Consider the following 24,122-nt stretch of genomic DNA (forward strand, 5'->3'; position numbering starts at 1 on the left):
AAACTTGATTGTCAATTACTCCCTTGCTGATATTCTGATATGGGTTTGTCTTATAATCTTTATGTTGACGGGCGAAATCACTGCTGTCACGAGGCGTTCACTGGGAGGCTGTCAATTAAAGCAAAAACATTAACTCTCTGGCTGCGTTTAGACAGGCAGCCCAATTCTCAGTTTTTTCCCACTAATTGGTATTTTGACCAATCAGATCAGCTCTGAAAAAGATCTGATGTGAAAAGATCTGATGTGATTGGTCAAAAGACCAGTTAGTGGAAAACAATATCAGAATTGGTCAGTCAGAGATACCCATCCAGTCAGTTTTGGGTAATAAGGACGTGGTAATAGAAATATACAGTAGACAAAATCAGTGGATTAATTTCTCTCTTAAGACATGGTTTCGGGTAGTTAAGCAACTACATTTAGACAGAGGTCAAAAACATGGCTTGGATAAAGAAGATTTTTACAGGTACCTACAGGTTCGACACTACTTTTTTTAAATAAATAAGTGATTGACCCTCGGGCACCTCAGAAATTGATCCAAGTATTCACTAACACATACAACTTGGGGAGTATCAAAAAAACTATTTCAAATCTTTACTTGGGTGTTCTATCCTCAAAGAAACACTCTACAAACTATATTAAACAGAAACGGGAGGAGGAACTTAACATTGAAATAACTGATGAAACATGGTTGAACATATTTGAGACTCCATTAAGCTCTACCAACTCAAGGACTTGGAAGATAATTCTGTTGGAAGAATGTTATATGTTTCTTCATAACACCTAAACTGAAATCAAAGCAGACTGGCTCCCAACACCCTTGTTGGAGAGAATGTTGGCTATCAAGGGAGGATCACACTCATATCTTTTGGTCCTGCCCCGCAATTGAAACTTACTGGGGAGAAATAAGATCTAACATTGGAAAAATAATGGGTTTTGACATAGAACAAACATTCATTTCTTTGTATTTGGGTGAAATACCTGATAACTTACACAATAGAGAAAAGTACTTGTTGAAGGTCCTACTGGCAGCCAGTAAAAAGTATATCACTAGGAAATGGCTACAAAAAGACCCTCCCACCGTGACACAATGGATAGACATTGTTAAAGAAATACATTATATGACCTTTGCTTTAAGAATTCATGAGGAGAGGCCAGGAACACTGGGAAAAATGGGTTTCGTACATGAAAATTGTATATTTCAAAGATTATGTAACTGTAACTAATCTGACGAATTTATGATGTGTGCTGTACCTGCCAGACCTTATGTATTTTTTTATTTTTGATGATGTTTTATTTAAGCCATTTTTGGTGTGTTCTTCAATATAAACAAGGTAAAAAATAAATACATTGGGCTGTCTGTCTGAACGCAGCCTCTGTCGGCTACCTCTCTGCCCGCCAGTGAAATTCTCCTCAAACCCATCTAGCTGATCTGTGAAGAGACTGGTGGCATTTCATCATACCCTACTTCCTGTGAGCTATCCTTCTGTTCAATATAGAGCAGACTCTCCTGGTTCATTACAGAGCAGACTCTCCTGGTTTATTATAGAGCAGACTCTCCTGGTTCATTACAGAGCAGACTCTTCTGGTTTATTATAGAGCAGACTCTCCTGGTTCATTACAGAGCAGACTCTCCTGGTTTATTATAGAGCAGACTCTCCTGGTTCATTACAGAGCAGACTCTCCTGGTTTATTATAGAGCAGACTCTCCTGGTTCATTACAGAGCAGACTCTCCTGGTTCATTACAGAGCAGACTCTCCTGGTTCATTGCAGAGCAGACTCTCCTGGTTTATTATAGAGCAGACTCTCCTGGTTCATTACAGAGCAGACTCTCCTGGTTCATTACAGAGCAGACTCTCCTGGTTCATTACAGAGCAGACTCTCCTGGTTTATTATAGAGCAGACTCTCCTGGTTCATTACAGAGCAGACTCTCCTGGTTTATTCACTGACCTGTGGACAGAGGGAGATTGTTCCCATCACTATAACTGAATTACTTACCAGAAATATGAACGCTAAATAATGATGTTGTAGACCTACTAAACATGGTGAGTGGGGATATATGCTTCCAGTGTCTGAATCGGATACAACGCCTCAAGACAAAATGGAGGATAATAGAATAGTACCATTCCCTGTATAGAATAGACAGGGCTGGGGGTCACCACATCTTCCATTACTACAGAGGGCTTGGGGGTCACCACATCTTCCATTACTACAGAGGGCTGGGGGTCACCACATCTTCCATTACTACAGAGGGCTGGGGGTCACCACATCTTCCATTACTACAGAGGGCTGGGGTCACCACATCTTCCATTACTACAGAGGGCTGGGGGGTCACCACATCTTCCATTACTACAGAGAGCTGGGGGTCACCACATCTTCCATTACTACAGAGGGCTGGGGGTCACCACATCTTCCATTACTACAGAGGGCTGGGGGTCTCCACATCTTGCATTACTACAGAGGGCTGGGGGTCTCCACATCTTCCATTACTACAGAGGGCTGGGGGTCTCCACATCTTCCATTACTACAGAGGGCTGGGGGTCACCACATCTTCCATTACTACAGAGGGCTGGGGGTCACCACATCTTCCATTACTACAGAGGGGCTGGGGGTCACCACATCTTCCATTACTACAGAGGGCTGGGGGTCACCACATCTTCCATTACTACAGAGGGCTGGGGGTCACCACATCTTCCATTACTACAGAGGGCTGGGGGTCACCACATCTTCCATTACTACAGAGGGCTGGGGGTCTCCACATCTTCCATTACTACAGAGGGCTGGGGGTCTCCACATCTTCCATTACTACAGAGAGCTGGGGGTCTCCACATCTTCCATTACTACAGAGGGCTGGGGGTCTCCACATCTTCCATTACTACAGAGAGCTGGGGGTCTCCACATCTTCCATTACTACAGAGGGCTGGGGGTCACCACATCTTCCATTACTACAGAGGGCTGGGGGTCTCCACATCTTCCATTACTACAGAGGGCTGGGGGTCACCACATCTTCCATTACTACAGAGGGCTGGGGGTCACCACATCTTCCTTTACTACAGAGGGCTGGGGGTCACCACATCTTCCATTACTACAGAGGGCTGCCTGCAAACATTATGCATCCATTCCATCAACAAAATAGAGGACCTACAACCCACCATCAACCATTCCATCAACAACATACATGACCTACAACCCACCATCATCCATTCCATCAACAACATACATGACCTACAACCCACCATCATCCATTCCATCAACAACATACAGGACCTACAACCCACCATCATCAACATACATTACCTACAACCCACCATCAACCATTCCATCAACAACATACATGACCTACAACCCACCATCATCCATTCCATCAACAACATACATGACCTACAACTCACCATCATCCATTCCATCAACAACATACATGACCTACAACCCACCATCATGCATCCCATCAATATAGGCTAGCGTTCCCGCTAAATTAAGCATGCAGGAACATACACTCAGATATACAGTATACAGGCTGACAGAGACATGTTGAACATACACTCAGATATATACTGGCTGGTAGAAACATGTTGAACATACACTCAGATATATACTGGCTGACAGAGACATGTTGAACATACACTCAGATATATACTGGCTGACAGAGACATGTTGAACATACACTCAGATATATACTGGCTGACAGAGACATGTTGAACATACACTCAGATATATACTGGCTGGCAGAAACATGTTGAACATACACTCAGATATATACTGGCTGACAGAGACATGTTGAACATACACTCAGATATATACTGGCTGACAGAGACATGTTGAACATACACTCAGATATATACTGGCTGACAGAGACATGTTGAACATACACTCAGATATATACTGGCTGGCAGAAACATGTTGAACATACACTCAGATACATTGGGGGAAAAAGTATTTAGTCAGCCACCAATTGTGCAAGTTCTCCCACTTAAAAAGATGAGAGAGGCCTGTAATTTTCATCATAGGTACACGTCAACTATGACAGACAAAATGAGATTTTTTTTCTCCAGAAAATCACATTGTAGGATTTGTAATGAATTTATTTGCAAATTATGGTGGAAAATAAGTATTTGGTCAATAACAAAAGTTTCTCAATACTTTGTTATATACCCTTTGTTGACAATGACACAGGTCAATTGAGGTTGTGGACAGGTGTCTTTTATACTGATAACAAGTTCAAACAGGTGCCATTAATACAGGTAACGAGTGGAGGACAGAGGAGCCTCTTAAAGAAGAAGTTACAGGTCTGTGAGAGCCAGAAATCTTGCTTGTTTGTAGGTGACCAAATACTTATTTTCCACCATAATTTGCAAATAAATTCATAAAAAATCCTACAATGTGATTTTCTAGATTTTCTTTTCTCAATTTGTCTGTCATAGTTGACGTGTACCTATGATGAAAATTACAGGCCTCTCTCATCTTTTTAAGTGGGAGAACTTGCACAATTGGTGGCTGACTAAATACTTTTTTCCCCACTGTATATACTGGCTGCAGTGGCGGCTCCTGAAAAAATTCTCAGGGGGGGCAATTTTTCTGATGATTTAGGTGACCTACACACATTTAAAAAAAGATATGTCCAGCAACAACATGAAGACAGGGGCAGCATATAAGTCAATACCAGAAGCATTTATTGACTGATCTCAAAAGTGTTGGCTTACCAGGGTTGGTGGAGCCCTCAGTTTCATCTTTGCCTCGGCAAAGCTAACTCAAACACTCCGCAAAACTTCACACACTGGATTAGCCGGCTGAGGATGTGGCGGTTCTTGCTAATGTCGTAGTAAATATATTTGTTATAGTGAATATGGAATATGATATGTTGAGTAAAATGTTGTGCTAAGATCTATTTAGGTCAGGAGCTGGTTATAAGTTCTGTTCCTATCCAATAACAATGGACAAAAGGGTCCTATCTTGTCAGCCAAGGACAACACCCACGCCATAGGCCTCTCAGTTCTTCCAACTCACGAGTTCTTGCTCTGAGGACACACACAAACACACACACACACACATCATCACTGTTAAACACACACACACACACACACACACACACATCATCACTGTTAAACACACACACACACACACACACAAAAATCCCCTCTCTTAGGCTGAACATTTGAAGACAGAGAACCCGACTCAGAGCCAATGCAACAGTGACAGTAGCCTGGAGGGGACCTCGCCCAACTCATCAGGACCAATCAGAAGATCAGAACTACTAGATTCAACCTACTTCATTTATTGCATAAAATGTCTGCACACAATGTTTCGGGGCTCTATTCAGATAATAATAATAATAATAATAATAATAATAATAATAATATGCCATTTAGCAGACGCTTTTATCCAAAGCGACTTACAGTCATGCGTGCATACATTTTTGTGTATGGGTGGTCCCGGGGATCGAACCCACTACCTTGGCGTTACAAGCGCCGTGCTCTACCAGCTGAGCTACAGAAAGTGGATACTCATGGATGCGCATCGCAATTGTCAAATGTCAACACAATTGGAGACACCCACGTCATTTTTGGAGACATGTTATTGACAGTAAACTATTGTAGATGCGACTGCTAACTAAATAAAACATTTTAGCTGGCTAGCTAATCATCTTAGCTAAATGTGGGGCAAACAATTCAGTTATTTACCTTTAATTTGAGGGATTGGGGTGAAAGAAATCGAGTTACATAGTGATACTTTACGATATACTGTATTGACAATATCGCAATATTTTAGCGCTAGTTGGCTGTACCTGCACCAAAACACCATTATTGTTCCTTCATAGCTTGTTCTCAATCTTTTCACATTGGGAGCCAATTTGTTTTCAGCACTTTTATTTCCATGACTGATCAAAACTCGTTCTCATGGCTTTCTGATCCCTCTGCAACAGACATATGGTGCGCAATAAAATCACAGTATCGAATCGCAACACGTATAGAATCATGAGACTCGCAATGCATATATCTTATCGTGAGGTTCCTGGCAATTCCCAGCCCAAGTTCATTTGCCACAACAAATCTCTTCGCTAGCAAACGCGATGTCTTCTCCAAAACGGCAATGTGTCTCCAGCAATGTTTACTTTTTTGACGTTCTATGGCATCTCCACTTTCCAAGCATATATGACCACATGTAATATTTTGGTAAGTGATGCAAATAGTGAACTATGTAGGGCCAGGATGTAAAATATATGTAGCTGCAGCAATTTCTCTTATCTGATATGGTAAGTAATGGGGCTTAATGTATAGCTCCCTAAGAGTTTGACGAACGGGTCCGTGCACGCGATTCCAGATATCTTTACCTCTGAATAAACTGCCTTTATTATACCATATCCACCCTGTCCAAAGTCTCTACTTGGTCTCAGTTCTCCAGTAAACTTGTGATTATCAACACTAACCTCATCGTTGTGGCGGCGGACAGCTAGCCTGTATCCCTCATCCAGTTGAGTGGCAATGTTCTTTTTCGTTAGTACCAATTTTTGGAAAATCCTCGGGTGTAGGACTTTCCGCCTTTAGTAGAAACCTGTTGAATTATTAAATTTGGTCTGGGAGGTCCTAATTGTTTCGTTGCCAATTTATCTTGATTTGTTCGCCGACAAAAAGGAACTTCTTTCAAAGACACAATCGAGTTGCACTGAAGGCTAGCCATTTTTACAGTAGTAGTGAATTGATTGAGGCTGCTACCCGGTCTTTTCTTAGTTACGTTCATGGTTACGTTACGTATGACGAAAGCGTAAGTGCAAGCCCTCAGACACCCATAGAGATTGTATTGAAAGCTCTGAAATTTGAAAAAAATAGATTTTACATGGGAGTCTATGACAGACTTCTGGGCGATTTTCAACCTGACTGAAATCGCCCAAAAAAGGGGGTGGCCATTTGAAGCACGACTTTAGCCTGATTGGACATTTAGTGGCAGATCAGACCAGACACGTCTAGATTACAACACTGATAACTACTGTTGCCGTGATATAATTGATTAGAAAAAAATCCCTTCCTTTTCCCCGCTTTGGCAGTGCGTCGCCCATATCGCCCTATTGAACACACCGCCCTGACTGGCTGACAGAGACATGTTGAACATACACTCAGATATACAGTATACAGGCTGACAGATACATGTTGAACATACACTCAGATATACAGTATACAGGCTGATAGATACATGTTGAACATACACTCAGATATATACTGGCTGACAGAGACATAAATTGGGCCATATATTATTAACTTACTGCATGAGCTCCCATTGGATATACAATATACTGCAACTACAAATAGAGAGAGAGAGAGAGAGAGAGAGAGAGAGAGAGAGAGAGAGAGAGAGAGAGAGAGAGAGAGAGAGAGAGAGAGAGAGAGAGAGAGAGAGAGAGAGAGAGAGAGAGAGAGAGAGAAAGAGATACATGTATACACACACAGCGCGAGCCCCTGCTCCTATCAACCACTGGGCTGTACAGCAGGAACATTCCTTAGATATTACCCAGGAGACAGACGGAGAGCATGGAGTTGTGGTTTATTAAGGTTTATTAAGGTTAGCTTCATGCTGCAAACAAAGCTGAGTTTCACTGTCAGTATGTGGCTGTGGCCCAAATTACACTATTCTCTATATAGTGCACTAATGTTGGCCAGACCCCCATAGGTCCTGGTGAAAAGTAGTGCACTATAAAGGGAAAAGGGTGCCATTTGGGACGCAGACAGGGATCTAGGCCAGACAATAAGTCCCCTGGATAGGAGAACGATCCACTGCTGGGATCTACATGAATAGAATCCAACACCATGCAGGTTCACGCTGCACATCACTGCATCCCAAATGGCACCCTATAGTCAACTACTTTTGACCAGGACATATAGGGGTCTCCATGTACTCACAGTAGTAGATTGACGTTAAAATGTAAAACATAAAAGCAGAAATACAAATAGAGAAACACGAGCAAAAACATTTTTTTTTACAAATCACAATGTGCTACTTCGACAGACAGACCCCTTAGGGCTTTTACAGTGATGTAAATTAATTACCAAAAATATACTGTTCCTCTGTGTCGGTTTCATTGTGGTAAAAAATAAATACTTTTAATTGAAGGTACTACTATCCACCGCCTTAAATCAGAGTATCACATAACATGTCTTTGACCTGTCCTCTCCTTGTCTCCTGTCCTTGTTTCCTCCCCTCGTCTCCTCTTTCTAACTCTCATACAGCTCCAGAATCCATCAGTCTTTGTCCAAGACAGAGAAGCCTCTCTCATATAAAGCTAAACTAGGACCCATCCAAACCCATTTGAACCAAAACTAGGCCAAATATATATGTGAAATACTTTCAAATACTCGAGCTGCACTTGATTTAGTTTGCCCAGTACAAAGTATTTGGAAATATTTTACATATGTATTTGACCCAGGTCCCCTATTCATAAAGCATCTCAGAGTAGGAGTACTGATCTAGGATCCGTTTTGCCTTTTAGAATAAGGATGATTGGACAGGGGGGACCTGATCCTAGATTAGCACTACTACTCCGAGACGCTTTATGAATACAGGCCCAGGTCCAAGTTTTCCAGCCCCTCAGTCTCAGTGGAGTTTCTCCCACATGAAGACCACTATGATAGCCACTACAGCCAGGCTGATAGACAGCAGCTTCAGCCCCTCTCTGTCCCAGCTCCAGGGGCTCCAGGACGCAGTCAGCACGCCTGAGGAGGATATGGATCCATTCTGCTGGAGGGACAGCTGCTCCTGTAGAGACACAACAGAGAGTTAGCAAAGGTTAAATGATAGAGTACAGTAGTGGAAGTAAGTTATCATCTGTAGTGTGCTACGGGTACACTCAATATGGCTGCCAGTCCACCCATTGTGACATCATTGACTTCCCCATTCAAGGGGTTCTATTTCTATATGTTTAACTCTCAGTACTTCAGACAGTTGAGTAGAGACTTTCCTACTCACCGTCATTCATCTGAACCTGCAGTTAGACTTTTCTCCTCACTGTTATTCATCTGAACCTGTAGTTAGAGACTTTTCTCCTCACTGTTATTCATCTGAACCTGTAGTTAGAGACTTTCCTCCTCACTGTTATTCATCTGAACCTGTAGTTAGAGACTTTTCTCCTCACTGTCATTCATCTGAACCTGTAGTTAGAGACTTTCCTCCTCACTGTTATTCATCTGAACCTGTAGTTAGAGACTTTTCTCCTCCCTGTCATTCATCTGAACCTGTAGTTAGAGACTTTTCTCCTCACTGTTATTCATCTGAAACTGTAGTTAGAGACTTTCCTCCTCACTGTTATTCATCTGAACCTGTAGTTAGAGACTTTTCTCCTCACTGTCATTCATCTGAACCTGTAGTTACTTTTCTCCTCCCTGTCATTCATCTGAACCTGTAGTTAGAGACTTTTCTCCTCACTGTCATTCATCTGAACCTGTAGTTACTTTTCTCCTCCCTGTCATTCATCTGAACCTGTAGTTAGAGACTTTCCTCCTCACTGTTATTCATCTGAACCTGTAGTTAGAGACTTTTCTCCTCACTGTCATTCATCTGAACCTGTAGTTACTTTTCTCCTCCCTGTCATTCATCTGAACCTGTAGTTAGAGACTTTCCTCCTCCCTGTTATTCATCTGAACCTGTAGTTAGAGACTTTCCTCCTCACTGTTATTCATCTGAACCTGTAGTTAGAGACTTTTCTCCTCACTGTTATTCATCTGAACCTGTAGTTAGAGACTTTCCTCCAAACTGTTATTCATCTGAACCTGTAGTTAGAGACTTTCCTCCTCACTGTTATTCATCTTAACCTGTAGTTAGAGACTTTCCTCCTCACTGTTATTCATCTGAACCTGTAGTTACTTTCCTCCTCACTGTTATTCACCACTTTACTTTTTTATTTTATTTTTTATTTTTTGGGGGTGGGGTAAGGGGGGGTAGAAGGATTACTTTATCCTATCCCAGGTATTCCTTAAAGAGGTGGGGTTTCAAGTGTCTCCGGAAGGTGGTGAGTGACTCCGCTGTCCTAGCGTCGTGAGGGAGCTTGTTCCACCATTGGGGTGCCAGAGCAGCGAACAGTTTTGACTGGGCTGAGCGGGAACTGTGCTTCCGCAGAGGTAGGGGGGCCAGCAGGCCAGATGTGGATGAACGCAATGCCCTTGTTTGGGTGTAGGGACTGATCAGAGCCTGAAGGTACGGAGGTGCCGTTCCCCTCACAGCTCCGTAGGCAAGCACCATGGTCTTGTAGCAGATGCAAGCTTCAACTGGAAGCCAGTGGAGTGTGCGGAGGAGCGGGGTGACGTGAGAGAACTTGGAAAGGTTGAACACCAGACGGGCTGCGGCATTCTGGATGAGTTGTAGGGGTTTAATGGCACAGGCAGGGAGCCCAGCCAACAGCGAGTTGCAGTAATTCAGACGGGGAGATGACAAGTGCCTGGATTAGGACCTGTGCCGCTTCCTGTGTAAGGCAGGGTCGTACTCTCCGAATGTTGTAGAGCATGAACCTACAGGATCGGGTCAGCGCCTTGATGTTAGCGGAGAAACGACAGGGTGTTGTCCAGGGTCACGCTAAAGTTCTTTGCACTCTGGGAGGAGGACACAACGGAGTTGTCAACCGTGATGGCGAGATCATGGAACGGGCAGTCCTTCCCCGGGAGGAAGAGCAGCTCCGTCTTGTCGAGGTTCAGCTTGAGGTGGTGATCCGTCATCCACACTGATATGTCTGCAAGACATGCAGAGATGCGATTTGTCACCTGGTTATCAGAAGGGGTTAAGGAGAAGATTAGTTGTGTGTCGTTTGCGTCGCAATGATAGGAGAGGCCATGTGAGAATATGACAGAGCCAAGTGACTTGGTGTATAGCGAGAATAGGAGAGGGCCTAGCACTGAGCCCTGGGGGATACCAGTGGTGAGAGCACGTGGTGCGGAGACAGATTCTCGCCACGCCACTTGGTAGGAGCGACCGGTCAGGTAGGACGCAATCCAAGAGTGAGCCGCGCCGGAGATGCCCAACTCGGAGAGGGTGGAGAGGAGGATCTGATGGTTCACAGTATCAAAGGCAGCAGACAGGTCTAGAAGGACAAGAGCAGAGGAGAGAGAGTTAGCTTTAGCAGTGCGGAGAGCCTCCGTGACACAGAGAAGAGCAGTCTCAGTTGAATGACCAGTCTTGAAACCTGACTGGTTTGGATCAAGAAGGTCATTCTGAGAGAGATAGGAAGAGAGTTGGCAAGAGACGGCACGCTCAAGAGTTTGGAGAGAAAAGAAAGAAGGGATATTGGTCTGTAGTTGTTGACATCAGAGGGATCGAGTGTTGGTTTTTTGAGAAGGGATGCAACTCTCGCTGTCTTGAAGACGGAAGGGAGATAGCCAGCGGTCAAGGATGAGTTGATGAGCGAGGTGAGGTAAGGGAGAAGGTCACCGGAGATGGTCTGGAGAAGAGAGGAGGGGATAGGGTCAAGCGGGCAGGTTGTTGGGTGGCCGGCCGTCACAAGTTGCAAGATTTCATCTGGGAGAGAGAGGGAGAAAGAAGTCAAAGCATAGGGTAGGGCAGGTGAGCAGGACCAGCAGTGTCATTTGACTTAACAAACGAGGATCGGATGTCGTCAACCTTCTTTTCAAAATGGTTGACGAAGTCATCCACAGAGAGGGAGGGGATTCAGCAGGGAGGAGAAGGTGGCAAAGAGCTTCCTAGGGTTAGAGGCAGATGCTTGGAATTTAGAGTGGTAGAAAGTGGCTTTAGCAGCAGAAACAGATGAAGAAAATGTAGAGAGGAGGGAGTGAAAAGATGCCAGGTCCGCAGGGAGAGAGTTTTCCTCCATTTCCGCTCGGCTGCCCGGAGCCTTGTTCTGTGAGCTCGCAATGAGTTGTCAAGCCACGGAGCAGGAGGGGAGGACCGAGCCGGCCGGGAGGATAGGGGACATAGAGAGTCAAAGGATGCAGAAAGGGAGGAGAGGAGGGTTGAGGAGGCAGAATCGGGAGATTGGAGGGAGAAGGATTGAGCAGAGGGAAGAGATGATAAGGATGGAAGAGGAGAGAGTAGCGGGAGAGAGAGAGCGAAGGTTGCGACGGCGCATTACCATCTGAGTAGGGGCAGAGTGAGTAGTGTTGGAGGAGAGCGAAAGAGAAAAGGATACAAAGTAGTGGTCGGAGACATGGAGGGGAGTTGCAGTGAGATTAGTAGAAGAACAGCATCTAGTGAAGATGAGGTCAAGCGTATTGCCTGCCTTGTGAGTAGGGGGACGGTGAGAGGGTGAGGTCAAAAGAGGAGAGGAGTGGAAAGAAGGAGGCAGAGAGAAATGAGTCAAAGGTAGACGTAGGGAGGTTGAAGTCACCCAGAACTGTGAGGGGTGAGCCATCCTCAGGAAAGGAACTTATGAAGGCGTCAAGCTCATTGAGGAACTCTCCAAGGGAACCTGGAGGGCGATAAATGACAAGGATGTTAAGCTTGAATGGGCTAGTGACTGTGACAGCATGGAATTCAAATGAGGAGATAGACAGATGGGTCAGGGGAAAAAGTGAGAATGTCCACTTGGGAGAGATGAGGATTCCTGTGCCACCACCCCGCTGACCAGATGCTCTCGGGGTATGCGAGAACACATGGTCAGACGAGGAGAGAGCAGTAGGAGTAGCAGTGTTTTCAGTGGTAATCCATGTTTCCGTCAGCGCCAAGAAGTCGAGGGACTGGAGGGTAGCATAGGCTGAGATGAACTCTGCCTTGTTGGCCGCAGAACGGCAGTTCCACACTACTCAATCAGTCAGGTTTAAGTACAGTGGACATGACCTATTGTCCTTCCTGACACAGTGAGACCCTGATGAAGACTAGTGGACGTGACCCATTGTCCTTCCTGACACAGTGAGACCCTGATGAAGGCGAAGGGCTAAAACACCTTGGTTATTTATAAATGGTTATTTATCAAGAATTGAAATGACCATATAACAGTTTCCCAGATCCCACTGTAGCTTTAAAGACCAGGTTATAATACAACACCGTGGCCAGAGATAATATGATCCAGACTCCCAGGATCAAATGGCCATTATTGGGGTCCAGTCCAGTACAGTTCAGTCTGTCCTAATGTGATAGGGCATTAAAGCCTCATCTATAATGGATATGGTAATAGAGATGAGATATATTCCACTAGACCAGGAGAGAAGAGACAGAGAGGCCTATCATATCATCATTAGGAGGGAGGGAGGGACAGAGAGAGAGGGGAGAGGACAGCCAAGCCAATCACATGATCATTTATGGGGTGGCGGGTGAGCAGCCATGAAATACATTAAATACGGAGGATCAATCTGAATGACCGTTTTATGATTTTGATATTTCAATTCCACCAGATGACGGTCATTGAAAATGTAAATTCCCACTCTGCCGCAGTACACTACATGACCAAAAGTATGTGGACACCTGCTCATCTAACATCTCATTCCAAAATCATGGGCATTAATATGGAATTGTTCTCCACTTTTCTGCTATAACAGATCAGGGCTCTGTGCAGGCCAGTCAAGTTCTTCCACACCGATCTCGACAAACAACATTTCTGTATGGACCTAGCTTTGAGCACCAGGGGATTGTCATGCTGAAACAGGAAAGGGCCTTCCCCAAACTGTTGCCACAAAGTTAGAAGCACAGAATCGTCTAGTATGCCATTGTATGCTGTAGCGTTAATATTTCCCTTCACTGGAACTAAGGGGCCTAGCCCGAACCATGAAAAACAGCCCCGGACCATTATTCCTCCTCCACCAAACTTTACAGTTGGCACTATGCATTGGAGCAGGTAGCGTCCTGGCATCCGCCAAACCCAGATTAATCCGTCGGACTGCCAGATGGTGAAGCGTGATTCATCACTCCAGAGAACATGTTTCCACTGTTCCAGAGTCCAATGGCGGCAAGCTTTACACCACTCCAGCCGACGCTTGGCATTGCACATGGTGATCTTAGGCTTGTGTACGGCTGCTCGGCCATGGAAACCCATTTCATGAAGCTCCCGATGAACAGTTCTTGTGCTGACATTGCTTTCAGAGGCAGTTTGGAACTCGGTAGTGAGTGTTGAAACTGAGGACAGACTATTTTTACGCACTACATGCTTTAGCACTCGGCGGTCCTGTTCTGTGAGCTTATGTGGCCTACCACTTTGCGGCTGAGCCGTTGTTGCTCCTAGACGTTTCCACTTCACAATAACAGCATTTACAGTTGACCGGGGCAGCTCTAGCAGGGCAGAAATTTGACTAAATGACTTGTTGGAAAGGTGGCATCCTATGACAGTGCCACGTTGAAAGTCACTGAGCTCTTCAGTAAGGCCATTCTATTGCCAATGTTTGTCTATGGATATTGCATGGCTGTGTGTTCGATTTTATACACCTGTCAGCAACGGGTGTGGCTGAAATTGCTGAATCCACTAATTTGAAGGGGTGTCCACATACCTTTTTATATATAGTGTAGATTAGATCAATTTACTTCAGAAGACATGAGATAGAAATGTTTGATATCAATGGTTTAACTATATTTGCATTACCTACACATTACCAACTGTGCTTCTAAGAAATTCAGTCTGTGCTGGCAACTATCAATTTCCTTCCCATTTCTCCAGGTAGAGAATTAGAGAAAAAAGCGACTCTTCCGTCGGTCTCAGCTTGACACCCCTCTAGATCATTAAAGAGCATTATTACTGGGTGAGATACTGTACTTTAACCACGCTTTCAACCCCTAGATAGACCTTTCTAATTGCCGTGTGTGTGTATGTGCGTGCTAGGGATGGATGTGAATGCGTAGCGGGGAAGCAAGCCTCTCTTCTGTAATCCAACCTCATCTCTGATGGACTTTCAAGATTTGGTGATTTCCCTCCTCTCCTCTTCTCTCTACTGACTTCTCAGCCTTCTGTCCCTGGCGTGCCTGCTCTTTCATGGCTAATGCCTTTTATCCTCCCTTCTCCCCCCCACCCCACCCCACTCGGCCCTGGGTGCTGACCCTCCCTGCAGCCGCCTGCTGTCTGCCGCTGGAGACACTGTAATTGATAGAGCTCAGAGGCTCTTCTGAGAGAGAGAATGTGTGTGCGTGTGTGTCTGCGTGTTTGTGTCTCAATGTGTGTGTGTGTGTCTGAGTGTGTGCACCCCCCCACTCCCTTTCTATCCCCTATGTGTCTTGCTCACAGGAGGAACCTGTCTAGAAGAGAAAACTGTCTTGATCACTCATATGAAAGGCTGATCTACCTTGCTGTGACTTGAATATGAGAGGAGAGGAACAGCGGTGTACTGCCATATTCCTCTTTCACTCTGGGATGAGAGGAGTGAAGAGGGGGAGGAAAGTGGAGAGAAAAGAGAGATATTGGGGTGTGACAATGTCTCTGCTAAGATGGGATGGCCTGGGATAATGGTGGTGGTAGAGTGAATGTCCTAACTCATACACTGGGATAATGGTGGTAGAGTGAATGTCCTAACTCATACACTGGGATAGCGGTGGTTGAGTGAATGTCCTAACTCATACACTGGTACAGTGATGGAATAGTGAATGTCCTAACTCATACACTGGGATAGTGGTGGAAGAGTGAATGTCCTAACTCATACACTGGGATAGTTGTGGAATAGTGAATGTCCTAACTCATACACTGGGATAGTGGTGGAATAGTGAATGTCCTAACTCATACAGCTGGGATAGTGGTGGAATAGTGAATGTCCTAACTCATACACTGGGATAGTGGTTGTAGAGTGAATGTCCTAACTCATACACTGGGATAGTGGTGGAATAGTGAATGTCCTAACTCATACACTGGGATAGTGGTGGAATAGTGAATGTCCTAACTCATACACTGGGATAGTGGTGGAATAGTGAATGTCCTAACTCATACACTGGGATAGTGGTTGTAGAGTGAATGTCCTAACTCATACACTGGGATAGTGGTGGAATAGTGAATGTCCTAACTCATACACTGGGATAGTGGTTGTAGAGTGAATGTCCTAACTCATACACTGGGATAGTGGTGGAATAGTGAATGTCCTACCTCACACATGTCTGCTGTGTTTGTATATAACACTTGCTGCTTTCAACCAAAGACACAGAGCTGCTGAGTGTTCATGACTTCACACCATGTACAGTGTGAGTGAGAAGTGCGTGGGCTTGAGTTAGAAAGACTGCTAACTCAGTTACCTCCCTCACATAGCTTTAGATCATTTAACTTGTTTTACCCGAGGGACAATATCCACCACTCTGTATCTAACCTGTTTTACCCCAAGGACAATATCCACCATTCTGTATCAAACCGGTTTTACCTCAGGGATAATATCTACCACTCTGGCTATAGAGGTGAATAATAGAATGATGGGGGGCTATAGAGGTGAATAATAGAATGATGGGGGCTATAGAGGTAAATAATATAATGATGGGGGCTATAGAGGTAAATAATATAATGATGGGGGCTATAGAGGTGAATAATAGAATGATGGGGGCTATAGAGGTGAATAATAGAATGATGGGGGCTATAGAGGTGAATAATAGAATGATGGGGGGCTATAGAGGTGAATAATAGAATGATGGGGGGCTATAGAGGTGAATAATAGAATGATGGGGGGCTATAGAGGTGAATAATAGAATGATGGGGGCTATAGAGGTGAATAATAGAATGATGGGGGCTATAGAGGTGAATAATATAATGATGGGGGCTATAGAGGTGAATAATAGAATGATGGGGGGCTATAGAGGTGAATAATAGAATGATGGGGGGCTATAGAGGTGAATAATATAATGATGGGGGGCTATAGAGGTGAATAATATAATGATGGGGGCTATAGAGGTAAATAATATAATGATGGGGGGCTATAGAGGTGAATAATATAATGATGGGGGCTATAGAGGTAAATAATATAATGATGGGGGGCTATAGAGGTGAATAATAGAATGATGGGGGCTATAGAGGTGAATAATAGAATGATGGGGGGCTATAGAGGTGAATAATAGAATGATGGGGGGCTATAGAGGTGAATAATAGAATGATGGGGGCTATAGAGGTGAATAATAGAATGATGGGGGGGCTATAGAGGTGAATAATAGAATGATGGGGGGCTATAGAGGTGAATAATAGAATGATGGGGGGCTATAGAGGTGAATAATATAATGATGGGGGCTATAGAGGTGAATAATATAATGATGGGGGGCTATAGAGGTGAATAATAGAATGATGGGGGGGCTATAGAGGTGAATAATAGAATGATGGGGGGCTATAGAGGTGAATAATATAATGATGGGGGGGCTATAGAGGTGAATAATATAATGATGGGGGGGCTATAGAGGTGAATAATAGAATGATGGGGGGGCTATAGAGGTGAATAATAGAATGATGGGGGCTATAGAGGTGAATAATAGAATGATGGGGGGCTATAGAGGTGAATAATAGAATGATGGGGGCTATAGAGGTGAATAATAGAATGATGGGGGCTATAAAGGTGAATAATATAATGATGGGGGGCTATAGAGGTGAATAATAGAATGATGGGGGCTATAGAGGTGAATAATAGAATTATGGGGGCTATAGAGGTGAATAATAGAATGATGGGGGGGCTATAGAGGTGAATAATAGAATGATGGGGGGCTATAGAGGTGAATAATAGAATGATGGGGGGCTATAGAGGTGAATAATAGAATGATGGGGGCTATAGAGGTGAATAATATAATGATGGGGGGCTATAGAGGTGAATAATATAATGATGGGGGCTATAGAGGTGAATAATAGAATGATGGGGGCTATAGAGGTGAATAATAGAATGATGGGGGCTATAGAGGTGAATAATAGAATGATGGGAGGGCTATAGAGGTGAATAATATAATGATGGGGGGGCTATAGAGGTGAATAATAGAATGATGGGGGGCTATAGAGGTGAATAATAGAATGATGGGGGCTATAGAGGTGAATAATAGAATGATGGGGGGCTATAGAGGTGAATAATAGAATGATGGGGGCTATAGAGGTGAATAATAGAATGATGGGGGCTATAAAGGTGAATAATATAATGATGGGGGCTATAGAGGTGAATAATAGAATGATGGGGGCTATAGAGGTGAATAATATCATGATGGGGGCTATAGAGGTGAATAATAGAATGATGGGGGCTATAGAGGTGAATAATATAATGATGGGGGCTATAGAGGTGAATAATAGAATGATGGGGGCTATAGAGGTAAATAATATAATGATGGGGGCTATAGAGGTGAATAATAAAATGATGGGGGGCTATAGAGGTGAATAATATAATGATGGGGGGCTATAGAGGTGAATAATAGAATGATGGGGGGCTATAGAGGTGAATAATATAATGATGGGGGGGCTATAGAGGTGAATAATAGAATGATGGGGGGGCTATAGAGGTGAATAATAGAATGATGGGGGGCTATAGAGGTGAATAATATAATGATGGGGGCTATAGAGGTGAATAATAGAATGATGGGGGGCTATAGAGGTGAATAATAGAATGATGGGGGGCTATAGAGGTGAATAATAGAATGATGGGGGGCTATAGAGGTGAATAATAGAATGATGGGGGCTATAGAGGTGAATAATAGAATGATGGGGGGCTATAGAGGTGAATAATATAATGATGGGGGGCTATAGAGGTGAATAATAGAATGATGGGGGGCTATAGAGGTGAATAATAGAATGATGGGGGCTATAGAGGTGAATAATAGAATGATGGGGGCTATAGAGGTGAATAATAGAATGATGGGGGCTATAGAGGTGAATAATATAATGATGGGGGGCTATAGAGGTGAATAATAGAATGATGGGGGGCTATAGAGGTGAATAATAGAATGATGGGGGGCTATAGAGGTGAATAATAGAATGATGGGGGGCTATAGAGGTGAATAATATAATGATGGGGGGCTATAGAGGTAAATAATATAATGATGGGGGGCTATAGAGGTGAATAATATAATGATGGGGGCTATAGAGGTAAATAATATAATGATGGGGGGCTATAGAGGTGAATAATAGAATGATGGGGGGCTATAGAGGTGAATAATAGAATGATGGGGGGCTATAGAGGTGAATAATAGAATGATGGGGGGCTATAGAGGTGAATAATAGAATGATGGGGGGCTATAGAGGTGAATAATAGAATGATGGGGGGCTATAGAGGTGAATAATAGAATGATGGGGGGCTATAGAGGTGAATAATAGAATGATGGGGGCTATAGAGGTGAATAATATAATGATGGGGGGCTATAGAGGTGAATAATATAATGATGGGGGCTATAGAGGTGAATAATAGAATGATGGGGGGCTATAGAGGTGAATAATAGAATGATGGGGGCTATAGAGGTGAATAATAGAATGATGGGGGGGCTATAGAGGTGAATAATATAATGATGGGGGGCTATAGAGGTGAATAATAGAATGATGGGGGGGCTATAGAGGTGAATAATAGAATGATGGGGCTATAGAGGTGAATAATAGAATGATGGGGGGCTATAGAGGTGAATAATAGAATGATGGGGGCTATAGAGGTGAATAATAGAATGATGGGGGCTATAAAGGTGAATAATATAATGATGGGGGGCTATAGAGGTGAATAATAGAATGATGGGGGCTATAGAGGTGAATAATAGAATGATGGGGGGGCTATAGAGGTGAATAATAGAATGATGGGGGGCTATAGAGGTGAATAATAGAATGATGGGGGCTATAGAGGTGAATAATAGAATGATGGGGGGCTATAGAGGTGAATAATAGAATGATGGGGGCTATAGAGGTGAATAATAGAATGATGGGGGGCTATAGAGGTGAATAATATAATGATGGGGGCTATAGAGGTGAATAATAGAATGATGGGGGCTATAGAGGTGAATAATAGAATGATGGGGGCTATAGAGGTGAATAATAGAATGATGGGGGGCTATAGAGGTGAATAATATAATGATGGGGGGCTATAGAGGTGAATAATAGAATGATGGGGGGCTATAGAGGTGAATAATAGAATGATGGGGGCTATAGAGGTGAATAATAGAATGATGGGGGGGCTATAGAGGTGAATAATAGAATGATGGGGGCTATAGAGGTGAATAATAGAATGATGGGGGCTATAGAGGTGAATAATATAATGATGGGGCTATAGAGGTGAATAATAGAATGATGGGGGCTATAGAGGTGAATAATAGAATGATGGGGGCTATAGAGGTGAATAATAGAATGATGGGGGGCTATAGAGGTGAATAATAGAATGATGGGGGGGCTATAGAGGTGAATAATAGAATGATGGGGGCTATAGAGGTGAATAATAGAATGATGGGGGGGCTATAGAGGTGAATAATAGAATGATGGGGGCTATAGAGGTGAATAATAGAATGATGGGGGCTATAAAGGTGAATAATAGAATGATGGGGGCTATAGAGGTGAATAATAGAATGATGGGGGCTATAGAGGTGAATAATATCATGATGGGGGCTATAGAGGTGAATAATAGAATGATGGGGGCTATAGAGGTGAATAATATCATGATGGGGGGCTATAGAGGTGAATAATATCATGATGGGGGGCTATAGAGGTGAATAATAGAATCCTTGGGGGGTCTCTCTCTCCCTGACATCACAGCACCTCTCCATCTCTCTCTCTCGCTATTTCTCATCAGAATGTATGAAGCCAGGCGCTAGGAGACACCGGGTTGGTCATAACTAATGCAAAACACTTCAGAGGATGAGGGCTGCCACGTTAGAACAGGGAAGGCTTCAGCAAGAGGATAGTTATTACCTCTACTATAGTCTACTCTCTACATAGGTCAATTGCAATTCAACACAATAATTTGCCACATGCCAGGTTTCAAGCGGGCCTATGGAGGAGAAGCTGTTATGAATACAGGTGTGTGTGTGTATGTGTGTGTGTTATGACGAGTTTCTCTGGTATCTCGTACTTCAGGATGTAAGAGAATAGTTAAACACTTAGATGGAGAGTTGATTCATAGTTATTTAATAGTTACAGTACTGGATTCGTATGACAAGCGGTACGGGTGTAGCCTATTGTCATCCGAATGACTTACATAGAAACATCTCTCAGTTTATATAATGCTTTCTGAGCTACTTCCATCCAACAGTTGCCACCCATTATTGAGTGTCACTCATCTCCTACAATAGGATCCCCCTACTTGGTATCGTGTGGCAACCTAGCCAGGCTATTCCATCACATACTCCTTCTAAGATTAGCAACAGTGGCCCCCAATATATCTTGGCACGCCGACCTTCTGTCACCCACCAGTGACATCAATAACACATGGCGTGTCCTTACCCTCTCTCCCACATACAGCTCATGAGTTTAAAGACATTAACAAATACTGTATAAAAATACGTTATATCAGTGTGTGTATATGAATACAGGTGTTAGCCCCCTGTGGTACAACTTGTTGCCGAAGTGTGTTACTAAGCTGTGGAAATCTGCTGACATTGCATTTTGGTACCGCCTGGCTGTGAACTGACTTCGCTCCAAATCCTTCACCCCTCTCTTTATCTATCTCTCTCTCTCTCTCTCTCTCTCTCTCTCTCTCTCTTCATTAAATAATCTGCAGAGAGCTAAAATAAACTAATTGTGAGATCATATTTAAGAATTCCATCCGTACCGCAGCCTCTGTGGAGTGAAGGCTTATGAGGAAAAAGGGGTCCCTCCTGGCTGCTAAGTGCCAGCTCCGAGGGAGTGAGGGGGAGGGAGGGAGGGAGCTGAGGGGTGAGTAGGGAGGGAAAGAAAGAAGGAAAGGTATGACGAAGCCAGAACTCTGAGGGCATGACCCATTTCCTCCGCCAAATGAGGCAGGAGCAGAGATAAGGCAGAGAGCTCTCCAAAATACTTTATTGGATGTCTATAGACTGAGGTGAGGTGGCCTGAGTTTGAACATTCTCTTTCTCGTCCGTGTAGCTCAGACCAAGAAGCCTCATTGATCTCTGACTCGTCAACACTCACACACAGGCTTAACCCTGGCACGCACGCAAACACCATCACACAAACAAACACACAGTCACACACACACAAATAACTCTGAGGGTCTGTGGATATCCAGGTGTCTAGCTCTAGACCAGACCAGCCAGACGAAAGGAGCAGCCAGACCAGGGTTTAAGTGTTCAAGGACACTGAATGGATTCTCTCTGCTCTGCTGACGTCACAGCCATGACCACTGTCCATGTACAGTCTGTCTGACTGTGACCGTTAACCCACAAACATGTCTGGGCTTTGATATGGCCTGTCTGACATCTTACTATGGGACCAACAGCAGATCAACAGCAGGACAAACACATGGAGATTATCACTTATTTCACGGGATTGAACTCTTGAATTTTTCTACTGGCAAGAGGTAGGCTTTGTTGACTTCATTTGGAATACACAGGAAAGGCATTTTTAAAGTGCAAAAAGCTTTTATCTTATTAATATTTATAGCCTTTCTCTAATAGATAATGGTGAACCATGTCCAATTTAGGCTCCAACACTGAAAAGTATACCAACAAGAAAGTCCACCCTGTTTCTAAAAAAATGACTGACTGACTCAAATACCAGAGTTTATCTCCTGTATTTAAATGTGATCCCCTGCACCATAAGATCTGAGCACAGCATAGCACCGCTGCTTGACAAACCCTTCAGTAGAAATTCCTCTCTGGCTACACGGCGCAGTATGAGGGCTCATTGTAATACCCTAAAGTGCGACTATAAAACCATGGTTGCATCCCAAATGGCACCCTATTCCCTATATAGGGCACTACTTTTGACCTGGGATCTGGTCAAAAATAGTTAATTACGTAGGGAATTCATGGGTTGCATGTTTCGTCACAACATTGTTTTGAATGTTCGTTTTGGACTGATGCCCAACTGAGCATTCTACTCATCAAAAGTGCATTACAGTAGCTTGGAAAAACTATGACATTCAAAAGGAGACAAATAATTAGTAGGAAAACCTTTTGTCATCATTTTGATGTCGCCAGATTGACTTTAGATGCAGTGTAACGTTAGCTAGCTAGCTAAGATTGATGGGAGGCCACCGGATTTTAGCTAGCTAACTTTAGCATTGCTAGCTATTTTTGACTAACTTTGCTAGCTAATGACAACATTTCCATCTGTCTAAAGTAAATTTGATGACATGATAATGCTGGCAAAGTCGTTTCCTACTAAATATTTGACACTTTAGCAATGTCATCATATTTTGAAGGCACTATAGTGTAATTTAGACTAAATAGTGGTTAGCCTCCGTCCAGAATGACTGGGCTTAACACCATTTCAGGGCACCACTATGGCGCCGCTGGCAGGGGGCGGCTTGAGAACGTTCAAAACAATGGCATGACGCGACCGAGTGACGGAGTTGCCACCTATGAATAGGGTGCCTTATGGGACGCTTCCCATCTCTTCACAGAGCAGCCAGTCCCATTGTGACAGTAAACCTCCAAGAGAACAACAGAATCACCTTTCACCCCTGACCTTTCCTTTTCCTGTCACCTGTGGTCACCAATCACAAGGCCTCATTCACAGGCCAGTCACTGTGATTGGGTGGTGTTACATTTACATTTTTTTTTTTACATTTTAGTCATTTAGCAGACGCTCTTATCCAGAGCGACTTACAGTTAGTGAGTGCATACATTTTCATACTGGCCCCCCGTGGTAATCGAACTCACAACCCTGGCGTTGCAAACGCCATGGTCTACCAACTGAGCTACAGAGGGCCCTACAATACAAACATCTATCACATCTCTCAAATGATATAATACTTCTGTTGTAACTCACTCACCGCAAAGTGACCAGAAAATAGAGACCCTTGATGTTTATACCGACTCTTTCACAGTTCTTCTTTCACCTACAGTCTCTTAACAGGGCCTTGGGATCTCCCGTCACCTAATCTGTGGGGCTTGATTTCAGAGCATGTGTCCCGTCCATGCAGACTAAGGTAAAGTGACTGCAACTCTCCTCCTCTATTGGTTACAGACAGGTGACTCTAGTCCTGGCCACGCATGGTTATAACATCCAGACAAGGTGACTCTACAGTACTGCCCTACAAAGTGCAATCAATATCTGCAAATTTTGTCAAAAATCATTGATCTGTTGTAATTTCCAGGTATCTTATCAGATTGTTGTGGTATTTCATTTCCTGACACAAGAACAAGCCAGTATATCAGAATATATCATGAAGTACCAGAAAC

General features: G+C 43.7%; 1 protein-coding gene across 2 annotated transcripts in view; it reads right to left on the reverse strand.

Annotated features, from left to right (window-relative positions):
* Nucleotides 1-8,478: 8,478 nt before the first annotated feature.
* cdkal1 (CDK5 regulatory subunit associated protein 1-like 1) overlaps nucleotides 8,479-24,122 on the reverse strand; it is a 649,501-nt gene continuing 633,857 nt past the window's right edge. For both annotated transcript variants that reach the window (XM_045226277.1, XM_045226278.1), the window contains exon 15: nucleotides 8,479-8,741. In XM_045226277.1, the coding sequence (XP_045082212.1) occupies nucleotides 8,580-8,741 (162 nt within the window). In that variant the 3' untranslated portion in view covers nucleotides 8,479-8,579. The remainder of the gene's footprint in view (nucleotides 8,742-24,122) is intronic.

The sequence above is a fragment of the Coregonus clupeaformis genome, chromosome 17, assembly GCF_020615455.1.
Source record: "Coregonus clupeaformis isolate EN_2021a chromosome 17, ASM2061545v1, whole genome shotgun sequence".
Taxonomy (NCBI): Eukaryota; Metazoa; Chordata; class Actinopteri; order Salmoniformes; family Salmonidae; genus Coregonus; species Coregonus clupeaformis.